We start from the raw sequence: 13,969 nt of genomic DNA on the forward strand, positions 1-13,969 counted from the left end.
TCCGTGCTTACCTACATATTAGGTTGATGATCTTGCCTTACAATTGTAAACTACCATATTCTTTAAAGGTTGCGTAGCTTGCCAACCACGATTCTACTTTCAAATAATATTCGCCGCCATCGTCTACTACTTTCCAACTGCCTCTGATTTCTTGGTCCAAGTTTGTCAGCTTTAAAATATCAGCAAAGACCGACACACTTTATTATTATTTTTTAAATCTATTTTTAATAATAATAAAATATTTATATAATATAATTTTTAAAAAAATTTATAAATTATATTATCATTTCACTTTTATTTAATTAAATAAGATATATCATATTTATTATAATTAAATAATTATTTATTAAATAATTATTTATAATTTAATAATAATAAATATATCTCATCTTATTTAATAAGATAAAAATAAAATAAAAATATGATGTATAATATTATTATAATTAATAAAATAATATTAAATATAGTCGGTACGCTTAATTTAATGTATTAAATATTAAATTTACAAATAAAAGTTTGTGCAGACAAGACACAGAAGAGTCCAAGTCAACGCCGTAAACAAAGCAAAAACAAGAGCAACGAACTATTAAAAAAAGGCGCAAAGCTTGGAAAAGGGCTTTGAAACATAACCCTTCATTTTCGATTCTCGCGCTCCAAACACATTTGAGAAAGCCAGTTAGCGAGCGCGCGAGAGAGAAGAGAAACCGAAGCGAAACTGCAAAAATGTCTCTTCCAAACGAATCTCGCAAATCTCTTATCCCAAGCTTCCTCTACTCTTCTCCTTCATTATCGAAGAAAACAAGCCTGTTCGATCTTGAAACCTTGACGACGACGAGGGCGACGAATCGTCATGCACAACCGCCAATTTCATCTTCGTCGAAGAGTTTCGTTGTTCCTGCACCGAAGGAGAAGATCGAGATGTACTCGCCGGCTTTCTACGCCGCATGCACGGCCGGCGGGACCCTCAGCTGTGGCCTCACCCACACGGCCCTTACTCCTCTTGATGTCGTCAAGTGCAACATGCAGGTCATTCATCGCTAGCTTTCATTTATTTTTCTTTTCAAAATTTAATTATTTACTTATTTATACTAAGCATCTACTTCACTCGATGATCTTTTTCTCTGTTTTGTTTGGAAGACTCATAATTTTCTATTAATAGGGTAACCTTGTAAAAATCAATCTTATTTTTTGAGTTATTATTATATTTAGCATCAATCTTTTAAATGAATATGAGAAAGGAAGCAGATTTGCATTTTTTGTTCCCCGAGTAGATGCCAATTTGTATTTGGAATTGACGGTATGCTTTTAAGCATTCTCATTTGACTTCACCAAATTTATCTTTAACATTTAGTCAATATCACTTTTTTTTTTTTTTTTTATTTAAATTCAATATCTATATTAAATTATCTATTCACTCTCTATATAATAATAAAATATTATTAATTTAATAATTTTTTTATTTAATTTATTTTTATCACATTTTATAACTCTAATAATTAAATATTAATAATAATTATATTTTAATTAAATTAATATTAAAAAAAATCATATTTTCAAAATTATTTAATGCTAATGATAAAAAATATTTGATTAAATTCATCTAAATTTCTATCTAAATATCTTAATTACAAACCAAATAATATTTTATTTTGAGTGAGAAACTAATATTTTAATATTTATTAAATTAATTATAATTTTCTATCTTTAGTCAATCACTGTAATAAAAATTTAAATTATTTTAAATTTATCTAATTTAATATAAAATTTTTTGACATCAATTATACAAATTTTAACGAAACTTTTATTTTGCCAAGCCGACGAGAATAGGGGTATAGCAGCTTTCAACCTTATACGCAATGATTCTAAAATATTTTGGTTGGTGGGCTCGAGAGGTACGCGTTAAACTCATCAAAATGTGCAGAAAAATTGGGTCTCCCAAAACTTTGAAATGCGACCGTCTCCCCTTGAACTTTCTAAAGGCAGCGGCTGCTAAGACCCTGTCTTTATTTTTCCCTCTAGGTTAACGGGTAGATTTGCCACATTTTGAAGTCCCGGTGACGTAACTGCATCTTCCTATATTAAGGCATCTTCAACAAATGACTCAGCCAAGGATAAACATGGTCATGCAAAGCTCTCTGGACGCACAGTAGATAAATCACCTCTTAGCCACGTTATTAACAAGGAATAACTGATTGTAATTTCAAGATTATTCTAGAACCCTTTTCTGTTATTCACTGCAATGTAAATGAGAGTCTATATATACCATTACGAGTCTGTACACAGAGATATGGGGGAATGAGGATCATTAACAGAATTGGTGCAAATCATATTCTCTTCTAGACCTTCCGTCAAACACCTTTACTGCATTTAGTATGGTATCAAACTACGATTCGTTACCTATATTCGATGTCAACGTACTCTTAATATTCCAATACCGGAGCAGGAAAACATACACATGATAGCGGATCCAATTTCCAAATTAGTTGGAAAAGAGGATCCATGTGGCCGCCGATTCTGAATAGTTAAAAATTACTACGCCTCAGTTAATTCGGTTCAAGTGTATATATAGTTAAAACGAGTTAATGCTACCAATCACAACCATCACACTTTCGTTTCATTATATTAAACGTAGTACTTTGGATCATCCCTTATTTTTTTGTAAAGAAAAATTCAATAATGGATGTATAATGCCAGCTCATCATACTATGATAGAAATGGGATACGAGGGTGGTACTAGAATTTCCCTTAAGAAAATGTATACATTACGTTTGTATGCATCCTCACTTTCATTGGAAGAATTGAACCATGATTATTTTATGAAATCTTGCAGATTGACCCAGCTAAATATAAGAGCATCTCGTCTGGATTTGGCATTTTGCTCAAGGAGCAGGGAGTTAGAGGTTTCTTCAAGGGTTGGGTGCCCACTTTTCTAGGTTACAGTGCGCAGGGCGCCTGCAAATATGGACTTTACGAGTTTTTTAAGAAGTACTACTCGGACATTGCCGGGCCTGAGTATGCAACCAAGTACAAAACCTTGATCTATCTTGCTGGTTCTGCTTCTGCCGAAGTGATTGCTGATGTTGCCCTCTGCCCCATGGAGGCTGTGAAAGTTCGTGTCCAAACTCAGCCTGGGTTTGCCCGAGGTTTGTCAGACGGACTTCCCAAGTTCATCAAGACTGAAGGAGCCCTTGGGTATGGAACTTGTATTAAACACTTCAGTTTTGTTATGTGGTAACTATGTTCTCACATTTGGAACTTTAATTTATATTTATGTTTGCTTGTGCAGATTGTACAAAGGACTTGTTCCTCTTTGGGGACGTCAGATTCCATGTAAGGGGAAGCATTTCCATATTTTCATGTTACTTTGGTACTGTTTTGGTGATATGCTTTGTTTTTTACCGGTTAACTGAAAGAAAATTTAGTTTTGTTGGTCTTTGGACGTTAATGTTTTTAATTACATGAATACTAAACTTTGAGCTCTGTGCAACTACACTGATCTCATAAAGCTATTCACTAGATTTCATAATGGCGATTCAAAATGATCACAAAAATTTCTCCCATTATCAAGCATATCCAATGGATCCTCATAGATGATGCTTTATCATAGAAAACTGTTCAGATAAATGTCAATCTCATTGCGTACATCTTGCAAAATAGACATTGGAAGCATTCTAATCGTCCTGCCCTACATTTTCAACCCAAACTTCATTTTCAACCCCATATTATAATTAACATAAATAAATTATCTTTAGTTCGTTAGAGCTAGCATAGTTTGCAAGATGTTCGTTAGTACAAAGCTTTATTTGAGTTTTGTACGCCCTGGTCAATACACGTTGCTTCTAAGTTTTTCACCATTCCTCTCTCTCGGTAGTTTTTCTCTGCCCCAACTCCATTCTTGACACGCCACAGCTCTATAGTGTCTTTTCTGTATTCAACTTGCTCATTGAAAAAACAAAAAAACCAAACAACTGCTAATTAATGTATGTCCCAGTGAAGCCTGACCAAGGGAATTGAGTCATGATTGTTGTGTCAAAAGAGTAGCAGCAGCAACTATAGAACTTTATTAGTCCTTGTCTCTATCAATCTACATTTATGTAATTGGCTTGGTTGCATGAAGATGAATCTTGCTAATTCCCTTTTTAGAAAGTTTCTGATGATCGGAGTTGGTGTCTTGCAGATACCATGATGAAATTCGCATCCTTCGAGACTATTGTGGAGATGCTGTACAAGCACGCCATCCCAACCCCAAAAGACCAGTGCAGCAAATCTTTTCAACTTGGGGTGAGCTTTGCTGGTGGATATGTGGCTGGTGTATTCTGTGCTTTCGTATCACACCCAGCTGACAACCTGGTGTCTTTCCTCAACAATGCCAAGGGTGCTACTGTTGGTGATGTGCGTGAATTCTTTGCACAAAACATCATGGTTTAGTGTGCCTATATATATGTTCTCCTCATTTGCTCACTTTATTTGTCGTATTTATCCATTGCAGGCTGTGAAAAATCTCGGGTTGTGGGGTCTTTTTACCCGTGGCCTTCCTCTTCGTATAGTCATGATTGGAACCCTTACGGGAGCCCAATGGATGATTTATGATGGTTTCAAAGTTTTTGTTGGACTGTAAGTTTCTTCCCTCGCTTCATTTCCCGAGATTATTTTATACTTTGATCTGCTACATTCGTTGTGTTCTCTAGCATCCTTGAATGGTCTGTATGTAGGAAATTCGTTCCCTATGATTATTATTCAATCACTTATAAAAAAAAATGATTATTATTCAATCATGACGTTTGTCTTGTTCTTTTTAGTCCAACTACTGGTGGTGTTTCTCCTGCTCCTGTTGCCGCTACTGAGCTTGCAAAGGTGTGAATTTAGATGCTGGTCGACAGACAAATGTTAGTAAAGCCTTTGCATTCTCTTCATTGACAGATCGTTTACTGGGGTTGCTGATGCCTGCTATGGAAGTATTCTATTCTAAAACCAGATATTGTTCGAATTCTTCATCCCTCTAGGGATGGTTTTGATTTCGTCCTTGAACTAATCTGTGTTTATTTAGTAATTGGCTAAGTTGGAGGATCACGTTCCTCTTATAGTATTAAGACATACATACATACATACATGTGCGTGTGTGGACATGGTAATTGGAATCACATTTTTTGCAATTGCATTGTATTTTAAACTTCCCTATTTGGAATTGTGCTCATTTTCCTTGAGAAGAGAAAAAAGTTGTTTCCCCTGCCATCTTCTCATGTACACAGTAAGGATCGTTGTGTTCTCTGGCCAGGCAGGTTCCACAGTAATTATACTTTTAAGGCACCCAAGATTATTTTTCCAATAGAATACTCAAAACGTTGTCTATGAAATCCACTAATTAAGAAACTCCATTAGGGTGAATGGAAGACCTTACGGCAAATATTAGAGGTTATAATTTATACAAAATTCAAATGTGGTGTTAAGGGCATAACTCCTCGACCAGAAGGCTTCATTCAATGTTCTCAATTTGAGTCTTTGCCAAATATCCCAAATCATCTTTTAAGTAAGGTTAAAAAACTCTGCAAGGCGATTAGGTCCTTCCTAACAATATTACTAAAGAGCAACAATACACCAGCTTATAGCATGATTGAAAAGCTTTTATTTCATTATTTATATATGACCATACTGTCAATTCAGTCTAATAGGGTAAACCGTATCAAATACAATTCTTGCAAAAACGTGCCTTACTTCTTGAAGTCCCCCCAGAGCCAATAACTCATAGTCAATCTTGCTGCCTTGCTTTGCCACAAATCCCTTCTCACCACCCTCACTCACACTCTCAAAAATCCTGCATACCTTCAAATATAATCCCAATGGGATCAATACCTGCAAATCGAGATTCAAAACATCAGGTGTATCTAGAGGATTTCCCAATCAACCAAGATGAGGCAAATACATCAAGTTCCTCAAGATGTAACAATATTAAAAAAAGAAAACAAGACCTAAAAAAACTGAGAAGTCTCAGACCATCCTTTGCCTAACAGATTGTCATTCTTGGTGGTGGTAGTTAACTTGGAATAAGATCCAACGAGATCCTAACTTGTGACAAAGGATCTTCCTTGGTTGCATACAAAAAGGTCCTGTAATTTAATTTCAAAAGCTTGAAACTAGAGGTTGTACTACTGCTAGAAGTGATGAAACTATTATTTTCACTTCAAGTCCATGGGTGATGCCCTATTGGTAGACCGAGTCTGACAGCCTAATGTAAGTGATTACCTAAAACTGGACAGAAATAAAAACAAAAATAGAAGAAAGAAAGAAAATACTCACCAGATCTGAATAAGGTGCTTGAGGGTAACCCTCCATTGCCTGAGATACAAATTGCTCATCAGTCATGTTACAGAGTGCAAGTTTAACAGATGCTGTGAGATCCATCACTGCATCTGTTAATGCCTGGGAGTCAAGATTCTGTTGTTCAGATAATTCATGAAAGCTAACATCATGTGGTGTCGTGATTTTCATAGCTATCTTTACTGCTTCCAATATATCTCCACCATTGTGGACCGCAAGGCCAAATGCAGCAACCACCACAGGATCCATAGGCTGTTCAGACAGTGCCATATGGAATGCTAAGATCCCAACCCTGAAAACATAAACCCATCATGAGTCTTTCCTTTGTCCAACTTCTGATCAGCTTGTAACTATTTCCATGTATGTAAATATACAATCTTTTGTTCAAGTTAAAAAAATATATATATATTAACAAGTTCAAAATGTGTACTCCAAGTAATGTAAATGTAAATATACATGGACTCTCTCTCTCTCTCTCTCTCTCTCACCCCACCAAAACCCTGTTAAGAATACAAGAGGAGGGTGGGAAACTCTAACAAAAACCCTGTTACTGTGGACGCAATGCAGGCAAATAAAGTAAAAAAGGGCAATGGATCCAAATAATTGAATTGGAGCCCATGTTCCTTGACTGACCTGAGGGGACTGCTAAAATAGCGGTTTGCATGTAGTTCAACTGGTGGACTAATGCAATTTGAAGCCACATCCAAGAAAGGGGAACTATAGTATGCTATTTTGGTGTTGTCGATAGAGATCTCCACATCTTCTTCCTCCAAACACTTGATTAGTGAAAGTAAAAACATAGAAAGAGAGAATCAGACGGCCTCAATTGACGAAGGCAAACCAAGGACACTTTGAGCCGGCATGTGGGGCAAGAAAAGACAAATGACAGAAGATTTAAGGATAATTTTCTGCAGCTCCTGCATTTGGAAATTAAAGCTCCATCAAAAGTGGCTTGTTTTGTTTGGCTAGCATCCCACGGGAGTATTCTGACTATAGATAAACGAAGAAGGCGTGGCCTCTTACCTAACAGACTGGTGTTTTATGTGCAAACACGATAGTGAGTCAGCAGATCATCTACTCCTTCATTGCGAAGTAGTTAAGGTTCTATGGGATGACATCTTCACAAGGCTAGGTATGGCATAGGCAATGCCTAGAAGTGTGAAAGAACTTTTGGCAAGTTGGAGAGGACTCCGGGGTATGGGACAGATCACAGTCATTTGGAAAATGGTGCCTCTTTGTCTAATGTGGTGCAATTGGAACGAAAGGAATAGTCGCTGTTTTGAGGAGTAGGAGCATGCACCGTCAGGGCTTAGGGACTTTTTTTATCATACTTTATTAGTCTGGGCCTCTTCTATTGTACTGAATGGCACTTCTTTCCACGATCTTTATGCTGCTTTTCACAGTCCTTAACTTGTACCTAGGCACTTCTGTATACCCATGTGTACTTGGGCCTTGCCCTTTTTCTGATCTAATATATTTCTTCTTACTTATCAAAAAAAAAGTTTTCTGCAGCTCCTCTTTAAGCAAAGACATGTTTGGGTGCCATCTTTTAAGCACCAATAGACGAAGTCAAGGAGTCCAGCAGTGCCGACCGTGAAATGGTGGCTCAAGAAGCTAGCCTAACATGCGCTGTTTGGAGGCCCAAATATGCAGTAGCTCATGAAGCTCACATGACATAGGCGCCTATCTTTTGGTGGCACTCCGAGTTGTCTTGAAAATCGGTAGGTGAAAAGCATAGTGGCATGGCTGCATATAGCGTTTCAATGTCCAGAAATCGTTTTACAGCAAAACAAACAGACCCCTAGAGGAAAAGAAAATGAAAATAATGAGGAAACTATGGACAAGGGCTTGTGGGAGGGGGAGAGGGAGAGGAGGGAGGAGACAAGCCCTCCAATTGGAGCAAATAGGGGAAGGTTGTAAGGATTTTACTTATCAAAAGTTTGTGTAAGGATTTAGAGAGAAGGGGGATAAAATTTCAGAGAGAGAGAGAGAGAGAGATGATACTACTAATGGTTTATATCATTGTCTACTTGGGTCACATTGCTCACCTCCTAAGGAAAAGCAAAATAATGTTCACAAAATCAAATGCCATGACTAGAATAAAGTTACTGAATTGTCCCAGGAAACATTTCATTATAAAAAGAAATTAAAAATCCCTTGATGAGTCTAGATTATTTACAGGAAAAACCCTTGATGAGAATTAAGTCACACTTATTTATCCACCTTGAGACATGAACGACCACAAGTTCATTGCTTAAAACAATACGACCTAGTCGGCAATGGAATGAATATATATTTGCTATATTGTACTGCCAAACAGTATTTTTGCCGGACTAAACTCGTCACATTAGAAAATTATGTGGCAAGCAAAGGAAAAGTATTTTTAAAAAACATTTCAAATAACAAAACTGACTCTCTATATGATTCTATTGCAAATGATAAACCAAAAGAAAAAAGAAATGGCAGCTTCTGCATTGAATCTGTAAACTTTGATTTATGAACAGCAGTGCTGAAGAGGGCCTAGAACTTTAGAAATACCACGTGGGGATGTCTCACGGGCTAAATCTATATTCTACTGGAAAGTGCTCAGCTCCTATATATATATATATATATTTTTTTTTTTATAAGCTATTAGGAGTAATTTTCTCTGTGATCTACTAATTATATTTGGCAAAGATCTTGAAGTAGAAATATTTTTTTGATAACTAACTTGAAGGAGAAGTATACATAAACTTTGCTCATAACTAAAAACACATATTGATATATCATAGACTATAGAGAAAAATATATGATAGGTTAATGTTTAAAAGCATTTAAACCATTTGAAGAACATTTTCAAGCATTGGGTCATTATTTTATGACTAAAATATGGATTAAAAAATTAAGAAAACAAATAAGTCTTTGCTTTAGATAAAGATCTTACCATAAGCTACTGTGGCATGGCCGATCAGGTGCCAGGAGTTTATCCATATTAGAAAACAGAGACTGCAGATGAAATACCAGAAAACGGGGTCAACTTCATGTTGGTCGGGTTCCAGGCCCCCTTTAATTATACCTAAATAGTAGATATTCTGATACCAACTAAAAACCATTACTCAATATATCTACACGTAGAATATAGACTTCAAATCCTCTCTATTAATGCATCAGAATGGTAGTGTTCAGAGCATGCATGAATAATTAAGTTACAAGAAAAGCAATATACATACATCCAGGATGCAGTATCATTAGTGGCAATACAAGAGCCTCAAAACTTCTAAAAGATATGTACAAGGCAGCCTCATAAATCTTGTTAAAAATGAAATCAAGGCCCCGCTATGTGGAGGAAGTAAACCCTTGCTGAGTTGTTAGTTTATGATATTCGTAGAACAATGTAGAAGCAAGAATGTGTAAACTTCTAAGAACCATGTTTTCAAGTATTTTTCCTACAGAAAAACTTATTTCATATTCTTACAAAGAAAGAAGCATATGATCAAAGAATAAGTCATTGAAGTTACCAAAAGCATGTTAGATCTCTTGTCACGTCTCTGGAAACCATGGTGAACAAAATAAGCTGCCTGCAATATGAAGCTATGTTAAAATTGTAATTCATTGGTAACAAGTAGCAAAAGAAGTTTAACTATGAAACTATTCCTGAATGGGTAGAAGTATTTCTAAGAGTCCGAATTTCCATAATAGTCTCAAAGAAGCTTCAGCAGATCCATAGGCTAGCATGTAGTTCATTTCCATCAGAAGCCTAGCCTAAACATTTTGAAATGAGAAATAAGTTAGCCAAGAACAGTTTCATGCAAGGTAATTACAAGAGAATGCCACAAAGGGAGAAAGTAAGGCCTCTTCAACTACCTTATCAAGTCTTAATATTGAGCAAGATAAATGTTTAACAAAATGAGCTGTCTCCCTTGAAAAACGAAATCCTAAACGAGCAGCAATTCTTATTGCACGCAGAATGCGAGCTGCAGAGATAAGCAGTTAGACATTATTTTCTTGGCAACCATGTGAAAGTGTCCATAATGTTTATGTGTGAGTGACCACCCCTACTCCCCAAACCTCTTCACATAATAGAGAAAAGAAAGAAAGAAGTGTCCATGTTACGTGGTAAATTGTAAATAGGCAATACTGCAGACTATCGTACCACAATCCTCTTGAAATGAAGAACTTGCAGGAATCACAGTTCGAACCTATGCCCATAGAAGAGTAAATGAGGATAACGTACATCATCATATAGATTCAGGAAACCACAACTGTTAAGAAATACATGCGCACTTTAGCTTTTTTAATATCTTCTATTCCTCCTGTGTAGTCATAAACTATTCTCGAATATGGATCAAAAATCAACCTGCAATACAGAGGACACATTAATATCATGAAAAGAAAGGAAAAAACAAAAAACAAAAAAAAATGAATGTCAAGTTGTAAAAATGGAAGGTTACAAGGGTCTTATTAACAACCCGTTAATTGTAAAGTCCCGCTGCAAACAATTCTTCCAACGAATATAATCCTTCTCGTCACAACCAGCAGGTCTATTAAAATTATCACTCAAATTCTTTTCAAACTTTCGTCCACAGGTGCTAAAACTTGAAACCTAATTTGGATAGACAATTAAGTTATATCAAAACAACAACAAAAAAACCTCAGATAATATTTAGTCGCTAAGACAGCCCTAACGGTTAAACCAAACTAACCAAATTTCTCACCCCTAGATAAAAGACAAACCGGGATGATACGAAAATAACAAACCTCCACAATGGTATTGTCAATGTGCACATGGCATATGGGAAACCTTTTGCCAACAATTTCACAACATGAAAATGCTCTAATAACCTGAAAAAATGGCCAACATTCATAATTGTTTGTTAAATCCCAAATGATCGATTTTCTTGTGATACTGCACTCATAATATAGGTTTGAAGAACAATGAGCATTGCAGCTTTAAATCAGTTTTCGAATTGAATATTGACCATAAAAAAAATAAATAAATAAAGAGTTTCTTAGATGCCATGATTTCAAAGGGAAACCTCATAATCCTCTATGCTGAAATACTTTATGCAATAATTAGATATTGATACCAATCTCATGTGCCAAAATGGAAGCATCATCATACTCTTGGATAAAACTGAATATCACTATATACTACTCTTCTACTATTCAGTCTGCCATCTGTTCTGCATGCCCTTATCCAAGCAGAAACCAACATCTCTAGACTTTGATATAAAATATGTACAGAAACACTAAACCAGGAAGATCATGGTTTAAGTAGGCCATTCCTTGCTCAACTCTCATCTAAGTTACCTGGTTTTTCTTCACTCACACACATATGCCGGTTTTTAGAACTACACACAATAATAGAATCCACTTTCTTTACCTTTTTTTCTTTTTCTTTTCCTTTTTTTGTGGCAAGCATGTTTATTAAATTTTCCACAATTGTTATTGACTTGGCAGTAGCAGTGACTCAATCAATCTGTACTCATAAATGAAATCTTTTCTTAAAACTTTTGGTTTTAAGGCACTTCCAAATATAAGCCTAAAAAATTGATAAATGTTTCTAGCAGGCTTGAAACATATAAAAAAAAAATCACCAGTAGTCTAAAACTCTTGAGAAATAGCACACAGAGAATTGAATCACATAGCTTGTCCTGAAAGTTGATTCATAATAACTACTTAGCCTTTCGTGAAACTTATCAATCGGTATATAATTATCAAGACGTTTAAATCACAAACAGTTTCATGTAAAAGAAGCATCAAATTAAAGAAGATGTTACAACTTATAACATCAGCATCATCACAGTGTGGGATGAACGTAGAAATTGAGGCCAACCTGTTTAAGTTCAGCTGAAGTTATTATATCAAAATCCTTTGGTGTTCGCTTCAAGATAAAATCCCGTACACAGCCTCCTACCAGGTAAGCCTCGAATCCTAAAACATAAAACATAAAATAATAGCATTAAATGCAAGTGCAGATACAATGCACCGAGGTTAGACTTCTAAATGTCATTTAGCATCCAGGAGTGTGTTCCCATGATGTTAACTTGGAGAAAATCATGCTCGCAACTCCAATGTAACCAGTTTCCATTAACAAAAGTAACAGAAATTAAATTAACTTTTGAAATATAAAAGCATAAAAATGTAACTTTTTCACAATTTCTTCTATATTAAAATCATCTATAAGCCAAGTGCTACAGTGCTACCCTTCCTCTTGAGCCCATTCAGAACCTTTCTCGTAGACTTTGGAATCATCGAAGTTCTAATTCCGAGCTCTTCAGAATTCAAACTTTTGCAGTCTCCACCTACTTCACCCCAAAAGAAAGAAATATTATAAAATAATAAAGCAATAAGAAAATGCATGAAAATTCGGAAGCGAAATAAAAACCAAATTCGCAAGGAAAGCAAAAAGATTTACTTTTGCCTATTCCATGAACCGAATTGATTCCACCAGTGTCTTTGATTGGAGTAAGACACTCTGGTTCCTCAAACGCCTCAACTGCCGCCACCGAACGCAGTCGAAGCTAAACAGAAATGAAAGCCAACGACTGATACAGAGAACTTATAAAGGGGACATACAATCATAGGCACATATTAACCTGTATGTATGTGTATACGTACATAAAGCATACAGTATACACGTGTGGGTGCAGAAGTACGGGTAGGATTACCTTGGAAACGCGAAGGGGGACGCAGTAAAGGAGAGGGAGACACAGAGAGAAATGGGGTCTGTATGCGAATCCTAAGCAGGAGATAGCCATGGGAGAGCAGCTGATTCACCATGTGATGAATGGGCTTAAACGCCACGTCAAAAATGGCTGGAATTCGTTCGTTGCAAAGTAGGGTTTTAGAACAGCAGCAGAGTGAACCAGCGGAGGTTTTAGATTTTAGGAAAGTATTAAGATTTCAAAAAAAAAAAAAAATCTAAATTATCAAAAATATCATTAAACTGATATTTCGATTTTTTATTTTTTATTTTATTTTTGATAAACCGAATTTTGAAAAGTTAAATTAACAGAGTATCAATTTTTAGTAGTTTGAAAATGCGTTATTATAAATTATAAATAAGAGGAGTAATCAGTCATAGAGTGCGTAAATATTCTGTAATCATTTTGAAAAATAGTAAAGTTTAATATTAAAAAATCAATTCTGCTATAGGTACCCAGCGTTGGGTACCTGTTGCAGAATCGGCTGAAGTGATTAATTGCCATGTCAGCCGATATTATTTAAATAAATAAATTTTTTTAAAAAATCAAATAGATATCGCAGATAAAGATGGTCTAACTCGTTTGACTAACTGCAAGTTCTTTATTTTCCGGAATTGGAGAGTGAAACCAAATAAGATGATTTTAACCTTTTCCCTAGCTTTTCTTTGCTAACAAACACGAGGAGATTAAGAGATACAGAAAGAAAGAACTTTGATGAATTGTCTAACCTGTCACTAGGAGGAGATCTACCCTCTTGTGAAATAGAGTCAGCAGCTCTCTTCGTCCCAGCCATCACCCAAATTGGTCTCAGAAGCAAATCAAATCCTTCCTAGATAAAAACTGTTGTTTTGAGAATGATTTTTTGGGTAGTTGTTGTAGGAGTGATTGCATTGTTCTTTCATTTTTACAACACTAATTGGATAAAGTCTAAAAGGATAAAAAAAAAAAGCTACGGGTACAAAGACTTG

At 35.7% G+C, this 13,969-nt stretch overlaps 2 protein-coding genes across 3 annotated transcripts; one reads left to right on the top strand and one right to left on the bottom strand.

Moving 5' to 3' along the window:
• The first annotated feature begins 586 nt into the window (after positions 1–586).
• On the top strand, positions 587–5,153 carry LOC109000282 (mitochondrial phosphate carrier protein 3, mitochondrial-like). Its single transcript, XM_018977112.2, has 6 exons — positions 587–1,026; positions 2,831–3,192; positions 3,287–3,330; positions 4,178–4,392; positions 4,490–4,614; positions 4,800–5,153. The coding sequence occupies exons 1-6, from the start codon at positions 724–726 to the stop codon at positions 4,858–4,860; spliced, it is 1,110 nt and encodes a 369-aa protein (XP_018832657.1). The 5' UTR covers positions 587–723; the 3' UTR covers positions 4,861–5,153.
• A 319-nt stretch (positions 5,154–5,472) lies between these two features.
• LOC109000238 (CCA-adding enzyme) lies at positions 5,473–13,152 on the bottom strand. Of its 2 annotated transcripts, none has more exons than XM_018977100.2 (14): positions 12,966–13,152; positions 12,713–12,818; positions 12,501–12,599; positions 12,131–12,228; positions 11,053–11,136; positions 10,764–10,897; positions 10,579–10,651; positions 10,448–10,493; positions 10,159–10,268; positions 9,949–10,056; positions 9,813–9,872; positions 9,239–9,300; positions 6,295–6,607; positions 5,473–5,850 (listed from the first exon to the last, which is right to left on the bottom strand). In XM_018977100.2, exons 1-14 carry the CDS (start codon positions 13,053–13,055, stop codon positions 5,653–5,655), a joined length of 1,581 nt encoding a protein of 526 aa, XP_018832645.1. In that variant the 5' UTR covers positions 13,056–13,152; the 3' UTR covers positions 5,473–5,652. The 2 variants fall into 2 exon arrangements, with proteins under 2 accessions (XP_018832645.1, XP_018832638.1); XM_018977093.2 differs by having other exon boundaries at positions 12,501–12,602.
• Between the last annotated feature and the right edge of the window lie 817 nt (positions 13,153–13,969).

This window comes from Juglans regia, chromosome 2, assembly GCF_001411555.2.
Source record: "Juglans regia cultivar Chandler chromosome 2, Walnut 2.0, whole genome shotgun sequence".
Classification (NCBI taxonomy): Eukaryota; Viridiplantae; Streptophyta; class Magnoliopsida; order Fagales; family Juglandaceae; genus Juglans; species Juglans regia.

What these genes read in the sequence shown, in the direction of transcription:
- LOC109000282 (XM_018977112.2), top strand. Translation starts at nt 724, where the DNA reads ATGTCTCTTCCAAACGAATCTCGCAAATCTCTTATCCCAAGCTTCCTC. An exon ending in TTGGGGACGTCAGATTCCAT is followed by an intron (nt 3,331 to 4,177) that starts GTAAGGGGAAGC and finishes GGTGTCTTGCAG; the next exon opens with ATACCATGATGAAATTCGCA. An exon ending in AGGGTGCTACTGTTGGTGAT is followed by an intron (nt 4,393 to 4,489) that starts GTGCGTGAATTC and finishes TATCCATTGCAG; the next exon opens with GCTGTGAAAAATCTCGGGTT.
- LOC109000238 (XM_018977093.2), bottom strand. Translation starts at nt 13,055, where the DNA reads ATGGCTATCTCCTGCTTAGGATTCGCATACAGACCCCATTTCTCTCTG. An exon ending in TTGACAATACCATTGTGGAG is followed by an intron (nt 10,898 to 11,052) that starts GTTTGTTATTTT and finishes TATCCAAATTAG; the next exon opens with GTTTCAAGTTTTAGCACCTG. An exon ending in AAATACTTCTACCCATTCAG is followed by an intron (nt 9,873 to 9,948) that starts GAATAGTTTCAT and finishes TTCATATTGCAG; the next exon opens with GCAGCTTATTTTGTTCACCA.